At 36.6% G+C, this 27,216-nt stretch overlaps 2 protein-coding genes across 2 annotated transcripts in view; both read right to left on the reverse strand.

Annotated features, from left to right (window-relative positions):
• Positions 1-236, reverse strand: part of LOC125678221 (EF-hand domain-containing protein D2-like) — a 14,130-nt gene extending 13,894 nt beyond the window's left edge. The window contains exon 1 of the mRNA XM_048916491.2: positions 1-236. This exon is cut by the window's left edge and continues 79 nt beyond it. Within this exon, the coding sequence (XP_048772448.1) occupies positions 1-82 (82 nt within the window). The 5' untranslated portion in view covers positions 83-236.
• A 14,769-nt stretch (positions 237-15,005) lies between these two features.
• Positions 15,006-27,216, reverse strand: part of LOC125678215 (guanylate cyclase 2G-like) — a 33,837-nt gene continuing 21,626 nt past the window's right edge. The window contains exons 2-3 of the mRNA XM_056163526.1: positions 16,439-19,046; positions 15,006-16,207 (exon numbers count right to left, since the gene is read on the reverse strand). Of these exons, the coding sequence (XP_056019501.1) occupies positions 15,776-16,207; positions 16,439-19,046 (3,040 nt within the window). The 3' untranslated portion in view covers positions 15,006-15,775. The remainder of the gene's footprint in view (positions 16,208-16,438; positions 19,047-27,216) is intronic.

The following is a 27,216-nucleotide window of genomic DNA, read 5'->3' on the forward strand; positions in this document are numbered from 1 at the left end:
TAGATGGCAGTTCAGCTGTTTCACCTCCTTCGTTAATTTCATTTCGCCTGTTTAGTTTTTGAGCGAGTTCATTGCCTGCCATAATTGTGGGATTTTTTTCCACTGTGGATAAAGCTACAACAATCTCTTCCCTTGATTGTTTCTCCAAAGTTTCCCCTTAGCAGAACACGAGTTTCACTTCCTCAAAATAAACCCGGCTGCTTCCGGGTCACATGGTATTAAACCAGGATCAAAGTACTGAAAGTACTGATGGGAGTTAACTTTATGTTTATGTGTAGATTTGCACCAGATGCTTCAGAGATTGAAAATTATTCCAAAATGAAAATTAAATTTAAAAAATATAAATAAATAGAGAAGTACTCTGAAAAGTTTTAGACTTGTGCATAAACGTATGTTGTGTTTCTATAACAATAAAAGGTCAATTATTTATTATGTCTACCACAGGCACTCAACATTTTAAATACATATGATTAAAAAAAAGAAAAAAGGGGTCTCTGTATATGTACACAGTCAAATCCAGAATACCGTTAATCACAAACATGGGCGAAGACTAAGTAAAGGCGTTGAACCAGGCCAAAGAGGCTATCATTACATTATAAGTGGCCAAGCCGGTTGTGGAAAGACATATGCACAATTATAATTAAAAACCCTAGAACGCTTCACGTAGGTAATTTTTCGTGGAAATTTAATTTGATAGTATTGGTTAACATTCATTTTTCAAAAAGTGTGACTCTATATAAAGAAAATATTTCATCGAGCCCGGGGCTTCCATGTGTTCATATCCAATTCAATAATAAAAATCAAATTTGATAGGAAAAAATAATCAAAACTTTATGTTATAGGATTAACAAATATCATGTCAACAAGTAGCATGCATCGCACACATATCTTGTGACTGCGCAGCAGGGTTAAGGTGTCCCGAGTAAAGTTAAAATAATCACCATAAAATGTACCTCGGTGCACTTCATACTATATGACGTCACAATATAAAAGTACGTCACGACGTACAGGTCTATAGTTGTATCGCGGGGAAAATGTCATAATATTTTCTCGCTATTTATTGCCATTATCTAGTGTTCAAGCTGTATATGTGTTTTAATCTGTTTGTCAGATGACACCCCCCCCCCCCCCTAAATTTCTTCAATAATATATAAGTCTCATATATTTATATATAATATGTGAACGAAAGACTGTAAAGTAATCTTTACATCACTTTGTGACCTTGATATCGCCCTCGATGTGTATAGTCATTTAGAATAAAGAAAACCAACGCATGTACATATCGACTCGTTACAGGTGAAAGATGACGATATTTTATTTCGACCTAGTCATATTCAGAAAGGTAACTAGTTGCAGATTTAGGATTTTGATACGGAAGGTACAATATTTTGCCTCGTTTAGATACGATTTGGATGTGAATGTGGAAAATGCCCAACATTTGAGTTGAGATTATGGAAATTGCTATATTTGAGAGGATATTGTACCGATCTGTATCACTCTTTAAATTTACCATATTAATGTCGACATATCAAGCCCAAGCTGCAAATGATTTGAGTGCATCTTTCACCTGGAACGAGGTGATAAACAACTAAAAGTCTAGCGGATAAAAATAGCTCTACGTCACTTGTATGACGACGTAATAGGTAAGCAAAGGATTTCCCCACGTGATACGATGTTTGTTAATGTATTGACAAACGATTTTTACTAAAAATATGCGACGCTTGAAAGAATTTTACTTTTATATGAATATGCTGTTATTACTTGTTATTTTACCCGGGACACCTTAACCCCGCTGTGTGTACAGTACAGATGATAATAATAATAAAAAAACTACCCTCTTCCACCCCCACCCCCATATCATTTAAAATTATAATCAAACATTGATCTGTTTTGATCTTAAGTATATATATATTGTCAACACCATTATGCTCCAAATCATGATTCGGAGTCTACAATGATAAGATAATTGTAAATTTCATGATCCCAGGGGTAAGTGTTTCGGTATCATGGAATTGTGCCTAAATGGTCAAATTGATTGATTGCTGTTTTCCGCCACACTCAACAATTTTTCTGGTGGCGCCCGGTTTTTATTGGTGGAAGAGAGAACCCAGATACAATGAACCTGGGAAGAGACCACCGATCTTCCAAAAGTAAACTGGGAAACTTTCTCACTTACTGGCGCGAGCGGGATTCGAACCCGCGTCAACCAGAGGTGAGAGGCCGTGGGATTTTGAGCGCGATGATAACAATTGAACATTTTTAACTTCTTTATAACTACTATTCCAATACGCCGATTTCGAGATACGCTCGAGTTATTTCCCTTTGAAGACCTCTCGTACATAGTAAGGCGCGAAACAACTTGTTTACATGCGGGATTGGGACGAATATTCATCACTGCATAAGTGAATCTCATACGCTGTTTCATCACCCGAATTCAACTGATACACAAACTAAGTAAGTGATAAGTATTCAGGGAGTAATTAGATACATGGAATTCTTATTTTAAATATCACGTAATTTTATTGGTAGTAGGTATCATATCCAGGATATTACTTTCAAATATGACATTGTTTTTATGTTTCTGCTTTAGTAAAACATTTCTTTCAATGGTATTTTGTGTTTCCAACATTTACATATTTAAAGAGAAGCCGCTTTTAATACATTTTATCGTCTTTCTCACTGACAGTATGTTCACTCTGTCCCACTTTGGCCCTCAAAGTTCTACTAAATCTACCTCCTACACAGGAGAGCTCTTATCTCAAAACTGGCGTATTCAAATTTGGTATGAAGCATGTTTTGGGCATGGGGACATAAATTGTAAATTCCAGGACTTCTACACCGGCCCCGGGGCTTATTGGCGGAACAAGAAATAGCAACATTTCAGTTATCTTCTTCTTTACAACTGTACATGTCTATCTCTAAGAAAAACTAAATGCATAATGAAAAAGACCAAATTGTAAATTTCATGATCCCCGGGGTAGAGATTCTCACTCCAGGAGAGGGCGAAACTTGGTACATATTGTGTATATGTGTAAATCATTTAAATATCTTGTTTAATGTTATCGATACTAAATTGAAACTAAATAGATATTCAAAAGGAGTAGATACCCCTTTACTAAAATTGTAAATTTCATGATCCTAGGGTAAGGGTTTGGTTCCATGGTGGGGCCAAAATTATTATAATGATTATTGTCTTTATCATTTGAAGCTATATTCAGGAAAAGCAGAAAAGGATGTATCAGAAACCACAGAGTTTTGACTCTTTGATGGGTCCAAATTAGTCATAACGTGTTAATGTTATATATATTATATCATGTAAAGCCTTTCATCAGTATAGATACTTTCTAGGGCACTTAAGTTTTAAAAATACATCTTGTTTTACACTAGCTGTTGCTGCATGAATATTACAATTTAGCTTAGATACTCAAAACTGAGATTTTTCTTCTTCTACATGTAGATTCCGTAGCCCTTGAGACTAGTGATACTTTTAATACTCAGGTGACCGCTGGCCTCTTGTTAAAATGTTCTAGTGCTAGAATATCAATGTTGTGACTTCTTTTTTTTTTTTTTTTAATAAAAATGAGCAATTCTAAGAGTATGTAATATGTTGGGATAGTAAAATACAGTCCTGACAAGGTGTTAACTTATCGGTGTCTATATGTCCGTAGACATAAATAATTGCGCTTTGACACAACATACGTTACGCAACTAGGTTAAGGACTTCCATAGTAAAATGCACAATAATCATGGCTTGAAATCGCACCTCAAATTCACAGATATCATTACATTTGTTACGGTTAAAGGTCAAGTACGGTGATTTTCCTAAAACTTGATTTTTATACAGAAAAATGTCTGTCGTACACTTATGGATTAATTTCCATGGCAATTTTGATAAAAATCACTTGGCGTGAATTACACGGCGCTATCAAACTTTTACCTGAGCGATCGATAAATGTGTTGTGACGTGAGTTATCGCTCGTAGCTTATGACGTCATCTGAGGCAACTTTCGATTGCATTGATAGGCTTTCATAGTGTTTACCTAGAAAAATCCTGTATTTATGGTACAATGCGCTGCTTTGAACTGCAATGTGAAATCGGGACAGGAATTAAGTATGTTTCTTTTCCCAAAAGACCCTAAGTTTCGAAGAATTTGGACACTGAAACTGAAAAGAGACACTGAGATTTGTGAGCCACGAGGATCAGTGAGTGACACTTTAATTAACGAGGATCAGGTTTCCATCAACCCTGACGCATCATCCTGTTTGATTCCAAACAAAGTGCAAAGTGATGATTAACTGGGCATCCTACAAAACAAATGGAGGGATGTATTTTAATTATATAAAAAATTCAACCCAAAAAGGGGGGATGCAATCCACCCCTCTCTACATCCACCACTGAATGCGACATTGTATTCAATGGGTTTGCGATTGCACATAAAAATTAATGTCACCCATTACCTAGTTCGAATTGATTTTATTTCTTTTATTAAATGAAATATCTTTCGAATATTGTCGTACTCATACCATATTTATAAGGGACTCATCATTTCATTTCTTCACTATCTATATTTTGAAAAAATGAAATATAGTAAAAATGGAAATGAATTCAATTAAAAAAAAAACCCATTGTGATAAAACCTTATCTCTTGCAAGGTCAGTCCAATTTCCAAAGCTTTTTTTTTTCAAGTTCATTATGAAAACAAGTACAAGTTTTTCCTTTTCCTAATATGCTTTTAAGTGCTACATTAATTAATATATTATGAATCATTAAGGCAAAATTTCACACCTCAAAATGCTACAATTCGTTAACTTTGTGCCGTAATATTTCAATTTCGCATTTGACGTGTGTTGTGAAGAAATGACATGAACTAATAGGCCTAATTTACATTTTATGATATTGTATCTACATGTAGATGGTTTTAAAAAAAAAAAAGGGAGGGGGGGGGGTACAAATAACGTTGTGCACAATAAGTTTTTTTCTTTTGTCTTTTTGTTGTTCTTTTTTTAAAAAGGCATTTTCAATTAAATATATATCTAGCTAAACACATTTGAATCTGAATCTGATCAATCTCATACTAGTAAATCCATAAAAAAAAAATACAAACGTGAGAGTCAATCTAGTTAAATACGCTCACAATCACTACAATAGAGTATACGTCGAGTATCTATGAAGTTTGATTTTGATTAGCCTAGATTGTGTAAAATTCAAAGTTATCTTTTGATAGAACATTTTTTTCCAATATCATTCCCAATTTTCTATGGACTGGCCCGTTAAATAATTTTTAACTGAGATTCCTATGAGATATTTGTCGAACATAGACATATTACTATCGGATGGTTTCGAAACGGGTGCAGGTACAAACATAAAAGGTTGAATCCCTAAACTCAAGTGTATCTACGGTATTTCATCGTCACTATCCACGGTGTTGCTAAAACTGGCAATTTCTCACAGAAATTAAAACGATGATATACAGGCGTAAACAACTACAATTGTCTCAAATGACGTAATAAGAAAGTAAGGTAAATAAAACATATAATTGTAAATTGCATCTCCAAAATTTATCTGTGGTCCATGTACATCAATTATTATGAAATATATAAATTACATGCCTATACATGTATTGCAGTACTTTTATGACACAGTCACGTACCTTAATTACCCCCAAATATTTTAAAATCTAATTAATTGAATTGGAATCTTGAAATATACAGCGCTTCTGAGTAAGTTCAGAAGTTGGAGGAGCTTGAAATGTTTTGTGGGAATGTTTTCTTCATTTTCTTAATGCATTGTAATTAGATTTGATTTCAACTCTTCTTGCTCCAAAACCTAATCCATCAATTCATATAATATGAATCCATAAACTTCTGCTGTACAACAGTGACCAAGTCAACGGCAATGTGTCTCATTTACGTCAGAGCACAGATGCATACTGGGAAATAATGGATGACTTCCATAAACCTTTAACGTTCAGTGTTCAATTGCTCAAATCTCGTAATAGTAACAAGCAAATTAGATTTAGGCCACACTATTCAGTTTCAGGAGGTCTTTTAAGTTTATTATGCAACAAATATTTTTATCATGTTCACTTCCTTTAAAGGAATGTTTTAGGTAATCCTAAACAATGAGAGTTGTAAATAATGTAATTAGTAAATTAGACCCAATAAGAGTTTATAATCCAAAACAATGAGAGTTGTTTTCAATTGGAATTAGAAAAATTAAAATTTGAAAGAGAGATATAAAAATGCAAGATGAAAGATAAAAAAGAAAACGAAAAACAGATATTTGAATAAGAAGGAGAGAAAAAGTTATTAGAGAATGAAAGAGCAGAAAATGAAAGAGCAGCGAGAGAGAGAGAGAGAGAAAGACAATACGAGTTAGCGAAATTACAATTGCGACACGGATCTTAACATTTTACCTGTCAGGACTGAATTCAATGCAGCTAAAAATATTGGATCAGTTCCAAAATTCTAAGAAAAAAATCAGTAGATAGATATAAACATCAAGTTCAGAAAGTCGCAGAAAATTTGGAATGACCACGGTACATGTATGTTTGGTCCACTTTGCTCCCAAGTGTATCGATCGGCAAAGCACTTGATGTATACTCGGCGTTGGTCAGAGCAGAGAGTCCAATTATGAGGTTAAGGCCGTGATCTTGATAACATATGAATTAGTACCCGACGCACACAGACAAAAGTTCAGAAAGTACCAAAAAATTGACAATCAAACATATGTTGAATTTTCAAGAGAAAAAATATTTATTTGATCAATGGTTGAGATCTACATGTAACAGAATGCGAAGTTCAAACAGGGTTCCGTGTTTCCCCAACTATCTATTTTGTATTGCTTATAGGAGTTATGAGATTGATTACTGTTCGTTATCTTCACCTTTCAAGTTCAAACACTTTTGTCAACTCATCCTAGTAGAAATGTTTAAGGAGTGTGTTCATCAAGATTCGAGAACACGTTGAGAAGATAAGAATGTGAGAACTTTTTGAGGAAGCCGCAGTTATTCCAGATACTTACACTCTGTCTCATAAGAATGTTTTGGCAAATCTCAAACTAGTAGTTTTTCAGAGAGTTAAGATTCCGATAAAATAAAAAGGTGCTTCCGTCCTAAGTCTCCACGTCACAGTGGTTCTACGTCCAGTCCAAGCTCGGGACGCTCTGAAGGTTCCTATGGTGTAGGATTGCTTCCTACTTGTACTTATTGTAAGAAACAGGTCATCTGAGTAGTGAAAAAAATTACCTTGACAAACCACAGCCACATGCTTGTATTTAGAAAATGATAGGAAAGCCTTTGTTTCGACACTCCTGCTGTCATTGATGTTCCCTTACATAGAAGTTATCTGAAATCAGATTTAATTACTGGACCAGTTAGCGTAAGTGTTCGACCTACTCTTCCTGTTCAAGGCGTTTCCTTGTTGTTAGGCAACGATTTAGCTGGTGGAAAAGGTGTATCAGATCCAAAGTTTTTGATAAAATCACTTCCAATGTTGCATCCGATGATGAAGACGACGATGACTTATATGTAAGGGCTGCTCGATGTGTATTGTGCCACAGCGCGATAACGTTTTGCACGATTCCGTAGATGATGATACTCCTGAATAGCTCTATTCAATACCTTTTTAATGATATAAACATGAACCTTCAGCTCCACATAATTTTAAACTTATAGTCATTTCAATAGAGCAAGTCGTTGACCACTGTTATAAAATTGGTTGGGAAACGGGTTGAGAATATTGAAGAAATTAGAGCTTATATAAAAGTTCGCACAAAACTCGGTCATTCGGTAATGCAGATTTTTACTGAATTGGGAGAGGTTTATGGATCTGATAAGGTATCTTATGAGACAGTTCGTAGGTAGAGAAGAAATTTCTGACTATCACAGAGTCCGTCAAAGATGTAGCAAAATTTGGCCAACCTGTGACTGTATGACAAAAGTCTCAAAAATCAGGAAAATAATTGAAAGTGATGGCAGATACACGATTCGTGATATTGCCAAAGCTGTTGGCATATCGCTATCGCGGGTGCATTTCATTTTGAAGCGTATTTTGAAAGTACGAAAGATTTCTGCCAGATGGATACCGCATATATTGACAGATGACCAAAAACGGGTACGATCACAAACCGCTAAGCAATTGCTTAAAATGTTTCCCAAATTCAATCAAAGACAATTTACAAACATTGTTACTAGTGACGAAATATGAGTTCACTATTTCGAACCAGTAAGAAAAATTGGAAACAAAATATGGCTAATTAAACACGGTAGAAGGCCGTAAGCACAAAGAAGGATCTTTAATGCATATTCTTCTCCTGTGATGGTATAGCCGTACAAATTCCGGTACCGAGATGTTTTACTAAAAAAGCTCAAGAAATACATTTGTATTATCATAAACGACGCCCTGTGTCAGAATTTAGGCATGTTCGTCTACGTCATGATAATGCTCCATTACATACATCTGAGCTTGCGAAGCAATTTTTGAAGTCGGAGAAGGTTACTGTCTTGCCACACCCACCATACTCTCCAGATCTAGCCCCATGCGACTTTTTCCTTTTTCCAAAACTTAAAAAGTTCTTATCTGGTCGTCGTTACAAGTCCCGACAAATCCTTGGCTCAGCCATCAGTCAGTGCCTCAGAGGTCTACCTAAATCAGCGTACCGTGACGTATTTCAGAAATGGATTCAGAGATTGAAATTATGTATTTCAAACCGCGGAGAATATTTTGAAGGGATGTAATGTTCAGTTCACTATTTGAGTCGAATGCTTTTAAGATATCGTAAGGATCGACCGCCGAGGTAGGCGAGAGGTTAGAGCGTTCGCCCCGCATGCGGAAGGCCGGGGTTCGAATCATTAAAATAGGTAGTGACAGTTCCATTGCCAAACGCTCGGCATCAGGTGTGAATGTCACGGGTCCTCAGAGATGACCTTAAAAACGGATGTCAAGTGTCACAGTAGGTGTGAAACGCTAAAGAACACTCACTGCTCAATGACCGTAAGCGCCGAGCATAGGCCTAAATTTGAAGCCTTTCACCGGTCTTGGTGACGTCTCCATATGAGTGAAATATTCTCGAGCGAGACGTTAAGCAAGATACAATCAATCAATCAACATTACATATCGAACAACCCTCGTACAGTTTGTTCTGTTACCAGTAATGACCATATGAAAGGAAATTGAGGCTGACAGTGTTTAACCCGCTCAACAATTTTTCACTCCTTTTGGACCTCACCATTGCCAGTGAAGGGCTGTAAAATTTAGGCCTATGCTCGGAGCTTACGGTCTTTGAGCAGGGAGGGATCTTTATCGCGCCACACCTGCTGTAACACGGGACTTCTTTTTGAGGTCTCATTCAAAGGATTGCCTCATTTAGCCGCCTCTTACGACCAGCATAGAAAATAGGACCTATTCTAACCCGAATCCGCATGGAAAGTTAAGGGGGAGGGTTGCGTAATTCATTTGCACTTGATTGATACGTGGCATGACAAGATTATATAGAAAGGGGATGTAATACCTGTTAACTGGCATTATGCACTTTCTAGATATGGACTTTAGTACAAGTAGACTATAGATTTTGTGCCACTGGGCACTCTGAAGAATTATATTGGATTTTACATTACTGGGGACTGGACTTAACTGTTGATCTCGACAGTGCTACAAAGAGTCTTATTCTTGTGTGTGAATTCAGATCAGTCGTGAATAAACAACGGACGCTGTTTTGGTGAAGTTTGATTACTGTTAAGATAATATTTTTTCATTAATCGGATGATATTTGCTGGTCGTGGGTTTATGAAATTAAATATTAGAACTTCCCACAATTAGCATAAGAACATTATTGTTAGTAATACTTTCTATTATTCGAACGCGATGTTTATGGATAAAAGTCTAGGAGTTTTGCACACACAGACTGCATATGGTGTTTATACCTCTCAACTGGTTCGATACACAAGAGCTTGTTCTGCGTATGATAAGTTTTTAAATCAAGGCAGGCTAGACAAACAAGTTTATGTTATGTACAATAGTTTCAACAGTCTCGTTTTAAGTAAGAATTTCGCAAATGCTATGGTCGTTATAATGATCAAGTTTGCCAACACTACCTGTCATTGGGTCAAATACTGTCTGACTTATACTGATTGTTAGGCCGTTCTTAGCATATTGATTTTGGGTACGGATTACTCCGTTTACTTGATTAAGATATAGAGCTCACGGTGGGTGTGAGCGGTCGACAGTGGATGCTTACTCCCCCTAGGCACTTGATACCACCTCTGGAAAATCCAGGGGTCCGTGTTTACCCAACTCTCTATTTGGTATTCCTTATAGGAGTTATGAGATTGATCACTTCGTTCACCTTTCATCTGTCCCCCAACATTTAAAGTTATTCCTGGCATTCAATATGAGCTGAATTTTGAAGGATAAGGTAAAAATTCTTATTTTTTTAAAATGGTAACGGCTTGACATAAGCTAAACATTATCTCTGAAATAATGATGATTTTATTGCGTATCTTTAAAGTCCCATATCAACGGCGCATATAACGAACATAACGCGTCCCTCGCCGTGTATACCAGACTGTGCACTGGACGATGACGCGCGCAATTTCCGATATTTGCTGTGTCTGTGTAACAAAACTCGTAATCTCATAGATGAATACCACATTTAGTTACCAGAAAAGCAAATACAAATTGTACCAACAGCAAATTGATCGAAAGATCTGCGTGATGTTTATTCAACCTCAGCATTGTCACTGGTCATCAATGGTTACCCCCATCCATATTTATGCAAATATATCGTCATATAATTAATAAATGATATTTTCAGAGATACAAGGCGTTTTGTTTTGTTTCTAGTATACCGGTCCCCAATAGCACGCTACTGTACATGAGCAATCATTCCCCTTGCCGTTGCTAAGCGGACTGTAAACACACCGCCATTTGCATTTTCGTCTTGGATGCTGAGATGTGAAACTCGCGAATGTTTCGTGAAATAAAATGATTAGAAATCTCAGCGGCGATTGAAAGTAATCAAACGGGGGCTTGGGGGCGATAGCCCCCGATAAGTTAAGCTGACCATGTGAGTCCATTATATAGATTTTAAAGAAATCAAGCGAGGATTTTGGGGCAGCCCTCATTTCAGAAGTATCCGTGGGCTAAAACATTGATTAAAACATTTTTTATACGCCCGTCGAAGACGGGACGTATTATGGTATGGCGTCGTCCGTCTGTCTGTCCGGACCTTGTGGGCAGGATACAGACTGAACCATAAGCCCTAGGACTTTACAACTTGGTACATTTGATCACCATGATAAGAGGAAGATGCCTAGTGTTTTTCAAGGTCAGAGGTCAAAGGTCAAGGTCGTAGTATCACTTATTATGAAAACCTTGTGGGCAAGATACAAACCGAACCGTAAGCTCCAGGATATCAGAACTTGGTATATTTAATCACCATGATAAGAGGAAGATGCCTATCGTTTTTCAAGGTCAGAGGTCAAAGGTCAAGGTCGTAGTTTCACTTTTTAGGAAAACCTTGTGGGCAGGATACAAACCGAACCGTAAGCTCCAGGATATTATAACTTGGCATATTTGATCATCATGATGAGAGGAAGATGCCTATTATTTTTCAAGGTCAGAGGTCAAGGTCGTAGTATCACTTTTTAGGAAAACCTTGTGGGAAGGATACAAACCGAACCGTAAGCTCCAGGATATTATAACTTGGTATATTTGATCATCATGATGAGAGGAAGATGCCTATTGTTTTTGAAGGTCAAAGGTCAAGGTCGTAGTATCACTTATTATGAAAACCTTGTGGGCAAGATACAAACCGAACCGTGAGCTCCAGGATATTATAACTTGGTATATTTGATCACCATGATGAGAGGGAGATGCCTATTGTTTTTCAAGGTCAGAAGTCAAAGGTCAAGGTCGTAGTATCACTTATTAGGAAAACCTTGTGGGCAGGATACAAACCGAACCGTAAGCTCCAGGATATTATAACTTGGTATATTTGATCATCATGATGAGAGGAAGGTGCCTATTGTTTTTTGCAAGGTCGGAGGTCAAAGGTCAAGGTCGTAGTATCACTTTTTAGGAAAACCTTGTGGGCAGGATACAAACCGAACCGTTAGCATATTTATGAAGTAGCGCATTCTAAGGTTATCCCTCTTTATATCTTGATATCCATTTCTACAAGCATAATAATGAATTAGCTCACAGAGGACAGTGCTAACTTCACTAAAATATGAATCCCACTAAAATATGTTTTCCTTCAGCAAAATTTACGGGCGTATTATGCCACGTTGGCGTTGCTCTTGTTAAAAATTTTTTCCCCCGAATATTGCACTTATTAGAACATTTTTCGTAAAATAGGAAGAATCAATATCTTTTCTCAATCCCAGAAGAAATTCAGTTTGCTTTCATCAACATCAGTGACAATAATATTCAGAAGAATTACGTAAAATAACATACACATCAGAATATTCCTAAACAACGGATTCTATCAATTTTGGAGAATTTTTGCATTCTGTTTTCATTTTGAATTTATAAAACTGTTTAAAAACCAGTTTTTAAACTTCATTTTACACAAGGAATTCAATTTTGGGCTTAATTTTGCGATGATTTTGTTCCTATTTATCTTACATTCATAATTATTTCTTAAGTTTATATGTATTCTACTTAATCTGTGTTTATTTTACTAATATCTGTCTGTATGTATGTTATATGCAGGACCATATTGAAAACTAGCGTTAAAGCTAAATATGTAATCCTGGATAAATAAAGGCTTTATTATTATTATTATGATTTGCCGTTTTAACGATTTTACCTATCACTCACGCGATCATTTTATATATATATATATATATATATATATATATATATATATATGCTAAACCGCTTTCGGTGGCACCACTTATTTTAGCCCATATTTTGGGGACCGGTAAACTAGAAGTGTTCCAAAACATGAGCTTCTAATCCTTAACAGATAAAATAATGAAAACGAAAATAATGAATTACGGATTGAAAATAATAATAACAAAAACAAGAGGCCCACAGGCCTTATCGGCCACCTGCATACTAGTGAAAAAGTATCGCTACTTCCATGGGATATGAAATCTAGAAAAAATTTCCTGTTCTGAATATCTAAGCTAAATTCTAATGTTCATGATCAGCAACAGTATAAAGAAGATGTGTTCTTAAAACTTCACTGCCCTCAAAAGTGCATACGCTGATGAAAGGCTTTAAATGATAGGTGCACTAACATTAAAACATTAAAATATATGACTAATTTGGAGTCATCCTATAGTCATAACCCTGGGTTGTGAAATTCAGCATATTTTGTACATCCTTTTCTGCTATTCCCAAGTATGCATTTTATACAGTATCAGCAAACTTACACATAAATACTATATACTAAGTTTGGCCCCACCCTGGGGTCAAAACTCTTACTCTGGGGAAACTCAAATTTACAATTTTGGTAAAAGACTATCTGCTCTATCCATTTAGTTTCAACTCAGTATCAAAAGCACTAAAGAAAATGCTATTTAAGTGTTTTACACATAAACACTATATAACAGGTTTGACCCCGCCCTGGGGTCAGAACCCCTACCCCGGGGATCATGAAATTTACAATTTTGGTAGAGGCCTTCCTGCTCTACATCACTATGCATTTAGTTTTTCTTACATGTGTGTGGTTCTTGAGAAGAAGATTTTTGAAAATTTGTCATTTAAAGGCAGTTTTTACCCCGCCCCTAAGCCCCCAGGGGTGCAGGAATCCTGAAATTTACAATTGATATTCCCTTTGTTCCAAATATGTTTCATACCAAATTTGAAAAGAATTGGAATGATAGTTATCAAGAAGAAGCTAAAAATGTCTATTGTTCACACATTTAATAACTGACCATTTTGGCCCCATCCTGATACCAAAACCCCTACCCCTGGGATCATTAAATTTACAATTTTGGTAAAAGACTACCTGTTCTTTCTGAATATCTACCGGGTATTTACTTTCAATTTAGTATCAATAGCATTGAAGAAGATGTAATTTAAGTGTTTTACACATAAACACTATAAAACAAGTTTGGCCCCGCCCTGGGGTCAGAACCCTTACCCCGGGGATCATGAAATTTACAGTTTTGGTAGAGGCTTTCCTGCTCTATATCACTATGCATTTAGTTTTTCTTACATGTGTGTGGTTCTTGAGAAGAATATTTTTGAAAATTGGTCAATTTTGGGCAGTTTATACCCCGCCCCTAGGGCCCCAGGGGTGCTGGAGTCCTGCAATTTACAAGTTATGTTCCCCGTGTCCCATTGATGCTTCATACCAAATTTGAAAAGAATTGGACCGGTAGTTATTAAGAAGAAGTTAAAAATTGCAATAGGTCACCTGAGTTTACTCAGGTGACCTAAAAATGAAAATTATTTGAATTAATTATTATCCTGCCGTATACAAATTGGAATTATAACTTTATATAAATGAAAAAAAATCTCTTAAATTTTTCACATTAAAACCTATGACTTTTCAACACTATACACGACCATTCCTCACGATAAATTAAAGACTAGACTTTTTGACATCATAGACAGTTGCTTCTTCAACAAAAACGGAAAACGGAAATATTCATATCTAGTGATCAGTCATTCAAAAACTTACTTTGTTAAACACCACTCTGATTTCACGCACAAGTACTCTGAAGTTGAAATAAAATATATGCTAGAGTTCCTAATTGACAATATTTTCGTGGTCTTTGGTGATCAGGTCTTCCAACAGTCTGTTGGAATTCCCATGGGCACGAGTTGTGCTCCTTTGTTAGCTGACCTGTTTTTATATTCATATGAAGCAGAATTTATTCAAAAACTTCTACGCGAGAAGAAAAAATCTCTCGCTGTGACCTTCAATTCGACTTTTAGATATATCGATGACGTTTTGTCTATTAACAATGATAGCTTTTCATTCATATGTCGATTTGATATATCCCTGTGAGCTCGAAATAAAGGACACCAGAGTCGTCAACTTCTGCTTCATACTTAGATATTTTATTGAAAGTAGACATTAACGGCAAACTAACAACTTAACTGTATGACAAACGGGATGATTTCAGCTTCTCCATCGTCAACTTCCCACATTTATGTAGCAATATTCCATTATCACCTGCATATGGTGTTCATATATCTCAACTGATTCGATATGCAAGAGCTTGTTCTGGGTATAGTCAGTTTTTAAATCGAGGTAAGCTATTGACAAACAAGTTGATGGTACAGGGATTTCAACAGTCTCGATTGAAGTCAGCATTTCGCAAATTCTATGGTCGTTTTAACGATCTAGTTCGTCAATACAACCTCGCATTGGGTCAAATGCTGTCTGACGTGTTTCATACCGATTGTTAAGCCGTTCTTGGCACACTGATTTTGACTGCGGATAACTCCGCTTACCTGATCAGGATATGGGGCTCACGGCGGGTGTCACCGGTCAACAGGGGATGTTTACTCCTCCTAGGCACCTGATCCCACCTCTGGTGTGTCCAGGGGTCCGTGTTTTCCCAACTATCTATTTTGTATTGCTTGTAGGAGTTATGAGATTGATCACTGTTCGTTATCTTCACCTTGCATTTATAGAAATCCAATTTCTGTAATACTGTACTTTAATTTGGATTGATTCTTTCTAGTTTGCAGGTTGTAGATCATGAAATACATTCCATTCTAGAACATAAAAAGGAACGGAAATAGTGATAACTTAATTGAAAGGTGAAGATAACGAGCAAATTAAATAGAATAAAGCTTTGATCAGGCATTAAACTTCTGCAAAATTGTCGTCTATATCTATGGTTACTTCCATTACTTCCGGTAGCATGTCTGCTCTTTGTTTTGTTCGCCGTCTCTGATGAACGGTTTTAACCTTTACGTTGGTCATTTTTGGGGTACCAGTTTCTATTGGACGAACTTCGTTGGAGAAAATAGTCTTTTTCTCACATTTTGGTAGTGGTCGACAATTAAGTACTGACTTTGTGGTAGTGTCATGATGCAAAGGGTAAGTTTCGTGAACATCGCCTTTATCAAAATAATTCGTTGCGAGGGTTTTGGGGGATGGACTGTAAGCTGACTCTCCCTTTTCTTTTGTTTCTGTTGGACTCTTCGTATTTCGAGTTGTCAATATGCTGTTCATTGGGCTGTTAGAAAACTTCATGGTTCTTCCGGTAAGCCAAAACGTTTCGTATTCCACTCCCTATAAAATATATTGACAGAACGTTTCTTGAAGGACGGTATATAGAATGCATTCCATACTGTAGAGAAACGAAGGAATTAGTATATATCTAAAGCAGAAGAAGGAGTTATAATTCTTTTAACATATTTAAGTTACTGCAAAATTAAAAAAATTTTTTTTTACTATAACCTTTCTTTTTTTATAAGATTATTTTTGATAAAATATTTGAAATGGAAAACAGATATTACGAACTCTGACAATGAGCAATCCTGATCTTTCAGTCGAAAAATTGTTTGATGAAAGTAGCATTTTCCGCAGATCCATTGAAATATGAATTTTGGAGGCGTGTGATGATCTTGCAAGGCTTCGTACAACGTCAGGTAAATCACTAAACAAGAGAAACTGTGGCGTGTCAGTCTCAACAATTCCAGTTGTAGTTCTGCTGACATGTGCGCCAATACAAAGTTTCACCATCCATAAGTCCTCCGGTTTACAGTTTGAGTCATCTATATGCTCATGAGTGAGAATGTCTAAACACATATGCGCAGTTTTTAATGCAACATTTTGTCCTTTGTTGTTGTTGTTTACGTCTCCCACTCCAATCACTATCATGAAAGACGTGCCAAAAGAGCTGTATCTAAATGCCGAGTACTTGCTTCCAAGTAAATCCAAGTAAGTACACAAATCCGTTATTTTCCGGACCTTGTCTTTTGAATGTAAATTAGTAAAGTCGTTTCCATTGGTAATCTCCACACAGATTACTCCCATTGTTTTTTCCTGGTCGTGAGCAATGGATTCGCCGTTTGAAATAGAGTTAGCTATGGTTTCTGGTATAATACTAGACATCATGACCTTCATTTGTTTCTTCGCCGACTCTAATTCAATCGTTTTCTCCTCCACACAGTCTTCTAGATGTTTGGTGTAGTCCTCCATTGATTGAATAACACTATCCATTACGGATTTTCTCAAAGGATTGTTTCGTTTCATAAGCTGAAGTATTTGATTAAACGAAGGCCGGCTAACTGGATTATCCGTCCAGGCAATTTCCATGATTTGTCTAATGGATACCGGAATATCCAGTTGGATCTTTGGACGCAGGTTACTGGAACATATTGCATGCAGGATCTCCTTAGTCGATGATGTCCCAAGATATTCGCTGTAAGGTTCTTCTTGTGTGTAAATTTCTTGTAAAAGAATTGCAAAACTGAATACATCACATTCTTGCGTTAGTTTGCATTTATAATGTGCTCTTAGTACTTCAGGAGCTACCCAAAATTCCCTAGAAGTTATTGACGGTTTGGTTAAGCTGCCTTTGTAAACGTTTCCAGCAATCATAGCGTTTTCTTCGTTGTTAAGAGTTAAGAGTTTTAAAAACTCCCAATCACCCACTTTTACCGTCCATTTGGCATCCACGAAACAAACACATGCCTTTAGATTTCCATGAATGAGGTGTTGGTTATGCAGGAAACACATACCCTGGCACACATCCAAAGCTAACGCCAGTTTAAATTCCAGTGTCATTGTTATCCTGTTGTCCTGCAGCACATCTGCTAGAGATCCTTTCCGACAGTATTCACCAATCACGTATTTTTCGTTTTCTATGGTTGTGAGTCCAAAAAACTTGACAACATTTGGATGAGCTATTTTATCACGAATTATCAGCATCTCCTGTTTCATATGTTTCGTTAGGTTCCGCATTTGTTGAATTTCTAATAACCTTACCCCGATATCATAACCTTTCCACTTTCCAGGCCACTGTAGAACTTTGTCTATCATAGCATCTAATTCTTTCTTATCCATTGTAGTTTGTGCCGATTGTAACGATCTAACAGACCTTGCGAAGAGCGAGGAACATCGATTTGAAGAGTTGTTTCTGCTATCGTAATAAAAAACAATATCATCTATTGGAATGAGCCAATCATCCCTGTTCAGTAGCCTCCAGTATTTGATTTTCTGAAACAAAATGTATCCGATCAGAACCCCAAGCACTACTGTACTGATGGGGACCGATATAGCCACGGCAGTTTGCCAGGAATCATCCACCACTTTCTCCTCATTTTCCTTATCCGCCAGCACTTCAATCCACATGTTGCGTCCCTCACAGTAAACTTGTTCGATCACCTCTCTTTGTATCCTATTAACCATGTCGGAACTGAGAGGAGCAAAGCCCAATGCTTCGCAATCACTACGAGGGGTATCTTCAGTCAGGAACCAGTTTATATAACGAACAAGTTCTTTGGCTGAGTTACAGTTTTTCATTTGAGTTTTATAAATTATAAAATGTGTGAAACCTGCTATTGGATAAGAACCCATGCTGCCACTGTTTGCTAAAGAAAATGTTAGTGCTGTAGGATTCTGAATTGCAAAATAGTCCATAGCGTTTTGCACAGCCAAGGATGTTGGAGACATGTATTCACCAGCTCCATTTTGAAGAAGTGCTGTATTAGTTACACCATCTTGAACATCAGCAACTGATAGATAACCAATGGAATTCTGAAACGACAACAGCAGACCAGCAACACCTCTAGTCTGCATCCCATAATAAGTGATTGTGTCAGAATTCCAGTGGTACGGTACCCCATTAGAATCAATTCCTTTTGAAAATGTGCCATAGACACTGTTCCAGTTTTGATCTACAGAAGAAAGTGCAGAAGTGAAGAGCGAGGTTGACCCTGATTTATCGGCCCTGGCTATCACAATAATCTTGGCGTTAGGTAAAGTACCATAAGGGTTGTTTTGTGAAAAAGTGGTATCATTCCAATATCTGTGGGTACCATTGTAGATTCCGACCAATTGCTCCATCGAAAAATTCAGTTTGTTGGACCCAAAGTTTGGCAAGTTGTAGCCCATGACTATAGCCCTGAAACAGATAGAATATCTTTTATTATACAAATCTAAAAATAAATAAAAATTTGGAGAAAGAAGTCGAACTGTTGGTTTGAATTTACGTTATTAACAATCGAACTTGAAAGTCATGTTTATAGAGACAATTTCTGCAAGACTCTACTCCTGTAACAAATCATAAACCATTTGCAGAGACGACCAAATTAGAATTTGATATCGGAACAATCTAATGCGAAATATCGCATTAGCAACAGTGTGAGGCATTGTTATTTGAATAATGTTATAATGATTAAAAGATCATGCACGAATAGCACCGGCTTAATCGGTTTACTAGTTTGGAGCAGAACCAATATTACATTTACAGATTTCCCTGTGAGGTGGAATGACGAGAGAAAATTTAATACAATGATACATCACTGAACGAATATCACAATACACTGAAAGTAAGTTCTAGAGGCACTTCGTTTCTGGTCCCTCATAATGGTAATGAAGCTTCAAATTGATAATTCCATACATTATTTGGATGTCACATGAAAGGTGAAGGTAACGTGTTATTGGATCAATCTCATAAAGCATGCTTCTCCAGTTATGAACGCACAATGTAAAATATATATTCTGTTTACCGTAATTGTATACTAAGCACAAACCGGTATTCTATTTGGGTGAAGTGATTAAATATTTTCTAGAAAATGCAATAAAGAATCTACACTTATAAATTAACAAATTTTGCCAATAAACTCGGAAACACTTGCTCCAGAGTTACTGCTTGTACCTTTAATATTGTTTTATATATGAGGTGAATTCCGTAAACTATAATATAATCTTACTTGATTAGTAAATATCGTAAAATTAATTACAAACTTACTTTAGTTTTCGATAAACTACACTGAAATAAGAAAATTGAAAGTAAAGTGGCGGATCTAGGCCAGCTTTCTTTCTTTTTTTAATGACAACTTTTTATGATAATGCGATATGAAGTAAATCCGTTGTTTATCGATGCTTTGATTTTGATCTTACAGAAGAAATAAGTTTTGATAATTATTGAATAAAAAATATATGCATGCTCATTTCTTCAATCCTTGATTTTAGTCTTGAATCAGCCAGAACAAAGCGCCCAGAATGAGGCTACATCATAGACGCTTAGTTATACACCCAATCGCACATTCTCGGGTCTTTCCGGAAAGCCGAGAAGTTGCGATTGGTTTACAACATGATCAGCATAAATTGTGTAGGTGTTCAGTGTTAGTTATATATAATACTTTTGAATAAGCCCATATTTATCATTCTATGAAGATTTGTAGTTGTATTATTTATATATACACATTTCATTCAACGAAGGACAACTCCTCACGAGAGGAACAATCTGACACATCGATAAATTTTCAAATACGATATTCATCTAATATTTTCGATGTTCTTAATTTTTCCCGTGATTATAGAAGTCACTGTTACGACTTTTTGTAATAATTTATTAACAGTTACTGATATGCACAAGCACATGGATAAACACATTTTGGTTATTTTGATTGAACATGTTTTGTGATGACACAGATCTGGGAAGTAAGTAATAAGTCAAAAACTGTCCAATATGTCAGATATCGAATGATCCGGGACTGTCCTGGGAAGTTTGCGCCTAATAACTTTAAAGTCAAAACATTTTTAACTTACCAAAATTAGATTGTACACTACCTGACAATGTCCAAGAAATCAGACCATTGTTTACAATATCGTAGTTTTTCTGTTTGTCATTCATATAGTGCATTATGCTTTCAATTATTGTGTTTGAGGAGAAGAAATGATGTGCATTCATAAGTTTGCCCTTAAATTGTCACACTGGACTAAAACTACCACTATAAACACATTCGGAATACTGAGTTACAAATTTTGAAATCATAAACGACCGTTGATTTTGTCTTTGGTAAACTATTCGGTAAAACGGATTACAATTGCATTCGTAAAATCATTATCTAATTTTCAATATGGAGATAGATCATTTATGTTACATAAAGAACATATAATTTGGAGCTCCAAGTTACTTCCTGATAATCAAGTTTTATTTACTGTATATGATATCAATAAATATAACATAACTAATGCACGTAATTATTCTAAAATTGTTCTTCAATTCATTTGAATTAAAGATATCGATCATTCAATTCATGTATGCAACAATTCAAACACTTCCTCTATGCAATATAATGTTAGTGGGAGTATCTCTGAGAGTCACGACAGCACCAGGCCATCAATGACCACGTGACATGATCTGCACCATTATATGCATCCGGAACATCTTGCGTTACTATGTTAACTAAGTGGTGTTTACAAAAAACAACATCAAATTAGATATAAAAAAAATATTGGTGCAGACGAGGCGCACCACGACTACACATCTTTGTAATTAGTATAACTGATCGATGAAACAGTCAAACGCAATTAGCTACAGAGAATACTTCCTATCCTAAGACATTTAAATCCGTGATTGCATCTTCACCAAACGTTCAGCATTCAGAAGTGAAAGTTGCAGATCTTTAAAAACCCGAGGTCCCGTGTCTCGGAAGGCGTTGCAGTCTCTGAGTGTCATGCATACCTGTAGGTCTATATTTACGACACTCCACCTACAGCTGGCGACATCTCGATACGCGAAAAATTCCCGACGTAAAACAAAAACAAACAAAAACAATGTCACAAGTACACTAGAGAGTTAGTTGTCGAGTTTATTGTGTTACATGTCGTCTGAAAAACAGGTAAGACACAAGCTAAAGTTGTGGAATTTGTTAATGTGTTTCTTCCATAATGTTACATTCTCTAGATTATAATACAGACTGCATTAATGATATTTATTGCGGGGCCAAAGGTCAGAGTAAAAATGACACAATGTTCAAAGGTGATTTGATATATATGAGAGATGGTAGAATTTTGCCATAAGAAATTTGGAACATGGATATCAAAAGTTGATGGTAGTGGGATGGGTAATTCACAAAGTTAAAAGTCAATACTGTGAAGTCAGAAACGCAGTCCATATCTGTGTAAAAAACATTGTATCTATTAATGTAAATCAAGATTCAGTTTCCAAAAAAAGGAAGTATAACAATGAATGTAACTAGAATATAATTTTCTAGTTTCCAGTGATGTCGTACCCTGACCACTTCGTACCTACATTACCACTTCGTATCAAGAATGCCACTTCGTATCCTACTTTCGGAAATCGCATTGTACCCAGTTAACAGGGTACAAATTGATTCCTAGAATGTTTTACCCTGGGTGTACGTACAAAGTGGTCACGAGAAGGATACGAAGTGATTTTCTATATCTTGATGTTGGTTATGCAGTCAGTTTTCAGCTTTTAAACACCACACAGTGGTTATAAGAAAATTTATTTTCGTTTTTACTACTCTAGGAATACACTTTTCAGTTCTCCTGAGTTATAAGAGCTGATCATACGTTGTCTACTGTTCTTCTGTAATCATTACACATCGACTTCTTTAGAACCACTGGACCAATTTCAATCAAACTTTGGGCAATCTTGGGTAAAGGGAATTAAAAATCTTCAAATGAAGGGCGATTGCCATTAGGGTTCCAAGGAAATATAATGAATAAAAGGGTAAAATATGGTGTGATCATTAAAAACTATTCCCAAGAACCACTCCAATAATGGTTTCAGGGAATAGGATGGGTCCCACAATAGGGGATCAAAGTTTTACATATGAGTATTTAGAATATACTTGTAGAACACCAAGATCATGATTAGTCATATCAATAAGCAAGATTGGAGTTTCTTCAAATCATGGCCCCATATGGTAGAATGGGGCCGCAATAAGGAATAAATTTTTTAAATGGTATTATAGGGGGGAAACTTAAAAAAGGCCATAATTAGTCGTATTAAAATGGAAACATTCTCAGGTAGTGAATCCAGTTTATTCAAATCATGGCCTAGGAGGGTAGGTTGGGGACCAAAACAGGGGATCAAAGTTTAACTTAAGAATATATAGGAGAAAATCTTATTTTCTGAGGAGGGGTGAGGGTAAGATGGGGTCTCAATAGGAGATCAAAGTTTCACGTTAAAATATATTTTTAAAATCTTATTATTAAGAGCAATAGGGTCAGGAATAGCATAATCAATATGCAAGCATCCTCAGGTAATACATATTCAGGTTTGTTTGAATCATGGTTCCAGGAGGTAGGATGGGGCCACATTAAGGATATAAAATTGAAATGGGTATATATATTTCTAAAAAAAATCTTCTCAAGAGCAGCAGGAATCAGTTGCACAAAAATCTGTTAACTTTAACTGACTGCAAAATTGCCATTAACTCTTACATTTATATAGCGTTAAAACTGTCAGTTAAACGTAACTAACTTTTGTGCAACTGGATCCTGGCCAATATTTGTCATATAAAGTAGGAATTCTAAGTTTAACATTGGAATATGTAGGAAATTTTTGGGAAAGTCTTCACAAGAATAGCAGGGCTGCACAAAAATCATAGTGGTATGGAAACATTTCTTAGTCGTGTTAATTTTGTCCTTCAAATTATAGACTCTGAATTTATGGTGGAGCTGATAAATCAGGGATCAAATTTTACTTATTACATGGTCCCGTGGGGATCCGGGTTAGAATAGGTCCTCAGTATTCCTTGCTTGTCGTAAATGGGGTGGTCTTTAGAATGAGACCGCAAAAACCGAGGCCCCATGCCACAAATATCCCTGCTCAAAGGCAATAAGCGCCAAGCATAGGCAAATTTTGAAGTCCTTCACTAACAATGGTGACGTCTCCATATGAGTAAAAGATTCTCGCGTGGGACGTTAAACAACATACACCAACCAACTAACCAAGGCATTACATGAATGTAGAGATAAATCTTGTTCAGAACAGCATGGCCACTTTTGTAATATTTATATTAAAACACCTCTATGTTTCGTGGAATCAAGTTGGGTTAAATCATGACCCCGTGGGTCTAGGGTGGGGTCATAATATAAGATCAAAAATTTTCGGGGGGAATAAAAAAGAGTAAAAATATTTTTAAAATTGCCCGAAAAACAGCAAGACCGAGGTGACTCTGGTGAGTGCTGTGGTCCATGGACCCCTTTTAACCTCGTAGAAAAATAAAAAGTAAAGTGTTGATTTTCTTTCAGCATATTTACTTAAAACACCAAGTACTAAATGCATGTATGTCTACAGGGACAAAGCATCTGCATGTCCTACAAAACAAATAGTGTTAAAATAAAACAATAGCCACGTGATTGCACACAAACGTAATATGGAAATGCTTGAGGCTCAAACTGGGGCGTAAACGCATCCTAGGCGGGGCGTGAACGCGTCCTAGGCGGGGCGTAAACGCGTCCTAGGCGGGGCGTAAACGCGTCCTAGGCGTGGCAACAGAGTGGACATTGGCACTTTTCCAACAGAGTACGCTCCCACACGTCGAAAATGCGTGTATCATTCTGAAAATCAAACAAAAATTGTTTAAGTTTATCGACAGAAATATTCTATGTTTTTTCATTATGGACAAGTTTTAAGTATTTGATTGGTAACTCCTCTTTTTTTTAAAGACTAAGTCTTTAAGAATACTGGAAAACATACCTTTCGTGATTATTTCCGTTGTATCCGTCGTATTTCAAGATATAGGAGTCACTCCGTACATTATCTCCGGCTATTTCGTACCCTACACCCATGGGAAAGCATATCTCATTAAGAGTCACTTCGTACCCTGCGTTACTAGGTACAGAGGGACTTCTGAAACTATGATACGAAGTGACCAGAGTACGACGTGATCGGTATACAAAGCAACTTGCACCCACAAGAAGTTATTGTAACTTCTAACAACTGTAACAAAGACTTGAGCAGTCTGAAATTTAATAGAATATGTGAAACTGACATTAATAACAGCAGATCAACAGACGTCGAGGATCGCCTGACATGGTAGAAATTGGTCCAACGATTTTTTTCCAGAGTCGATTGACCAAAGGCTTATGTCCTGTGTGTCACGTTAGGTGTTGGAATGATTTAGAAACTACCCTGTTACTGCATGCAACGAGCGCCATGAGAGTGAAAGATTCTCAAATGAGATGTAAATCAAGATACAAAGAAATCGTTTAAAGAAATTAACAAATCTTCAATTCTCCGGTTAAAAAAGGACTACGGTACCGGTGTACTAAAATAGAAACGGTGGTTAAATAGAACTCACCCTGTCATGGTTGGAAATTCAATAAGGTCTGGATATGCTACCCTTTCCGTATCAGACATAAGATTATCTGAACCGGCATATTCAATATCAGCATTAGCGAATATCGCATCTCTTCCAATACTGCTTCCAACAGCATCATATTGCATTTCAAGATGCACATGTTCTTGTCTGAGGCGTAAATAGGTATTTTGCCAAATTTTGTAGACCTCATAAGGAAAACTAGCACCCCTGCCGCGGATATTTATAGCACTTACACGAAACCGTGCAACTGTTGTCAAATTAAATGTCCAAATAATTATGCAAGAAATCACCATCAAATCAGAATTCATTATACTGGATGTAACATGTATGGCCATAAAATGGTTTATGCCAGTTGAACATCTGGATCTGACATTAAAAGCCGATGTCAGAAGACTGTTACATGTAAAATAAAACTATGTTTGTCATCGGCAATTACCATCAAAATAGAGTAGAATCTGTTACATGGATATCAATCAATGGCTCGAATAGAGACAAGTGTAAACAGAAAACTCTGCTGACTATGTAAACAATGTCGACCTTCAGATGCTATCGCTATTACAATATGAATAATGACTCTTCTGTCAATAAGTCAGCTTTCCCTGCATTTTCAATTCTTAAATACGAATAAGCAATATGAATTATAAAGAATTCATGGCGATCTATTTATACAATGACTAAAATAGATGATTTTATTGGTGTCTAATGTAAAATGAATGCATAGCGGGCGTCGAGGTCTATCACACCAGTCTGCTTTAAAGTCAGCATTTCGCAAATTCTGTAGTCGTTATCACGATCTAGTTTACCAATACATCATTGAGTCAAATGCTGTCTGGCGTCTTTCATGCCGATTGTTAGGCCGTTCTTGGCACACTGTTTTGACTACGGATAACTCCGTTTACCTGATCAAGATATAGGGCTCACGGCGGGTGTATGATCCAACCTCTGGTGTGTCGTGTTTGCCCAGCTCTCTGTTTTGTTGTATTGCTTATAGGAGTTATGAGATTGATCGCTGTTCGTTATCTTCATCTTTCCTCGTGTTTGCTGGTTTCTGCAGTGTGAATGCATGGTGAGGTCAAGGTCCATCACACCGTGATTGCTGGCTTCAGTAGAGTGAAAGCATGCCAGGGTCAAGGTCAACGACACCGTGATTGCTGGCTTCAGTAGAGTGAATGCATGGAGGGCGTCGAGGGTACCAATCTCTGCAGAGTGAATATATGGCGGCGTCAAGGTCCATCAAATCGTGTTTGATGGATTCTGTCGAGTGCATAACGTGATCGAATATGCTGCCCGGGTTTAGCAAATTTGATAATATTGTTAAACATATAGGGAAGATATGCCTGGGTTGTTTCTGTTGTAGAGAGTACATAAACAGAGAAGACAGGTCTGGGTTGTTCTGTTGTAGAGAATACATAAACAGAGAAGGCAGGTCTGGGTTGTTTCTGTTGTAGAGAATATATAAACAGAGAAGACATGTTTGGGTTGTTCTGTTGTAGAGAATAAACAGAGAAGACAGGTCTGGGTTGTTTTTGTTGTAGAGAATATATAAACAGAGAAGGCAGGTCTGGGTTGTTCTGTTGTAGAGAATAAACAGAGAAGACAGGTTTGGGTTGTTTCTGGTGTAGACAATGAATAAACAGAGAAGGCAGGTCTGTGTTATTTCTGTTGTAGAGAGTACATAAACAGCGAAGACAGGTTTGGGTTGTTTCTGTTGTAGAGGATACATAAACAGGTAAGACATGGTATTATTTGTACAATCGGCAGAAGGATGACGTAGGAATGCTTCCATTGTTTAGATTCAGATATCCTCTGTTACAATCAGCCTACCCTATTATTCCTTTCATCTAAATGTTTAATTTATACTCATGGAAAAATATATCACAACACCAGCGTTTTTCTCTTAGCCTATGTATGATGAATAATTTTACACTAAAAGATAAAAATAATAGTTCTTATGATTGACGTTATTTTTAATATCATTAATTG

Source organism: Ostrea edulis, chromosome 1, assembly GCF_947568905.1.
Source record: "Ostrea edulis chromosome 1, xbOstEdul1.1, whole genome shotgun sequence".
NCBI lineage: Eukaryota > Metazoa > Mollusca > Bivalvia > Ostreida > Ostreidae > Ostrea > Ostrea edulis.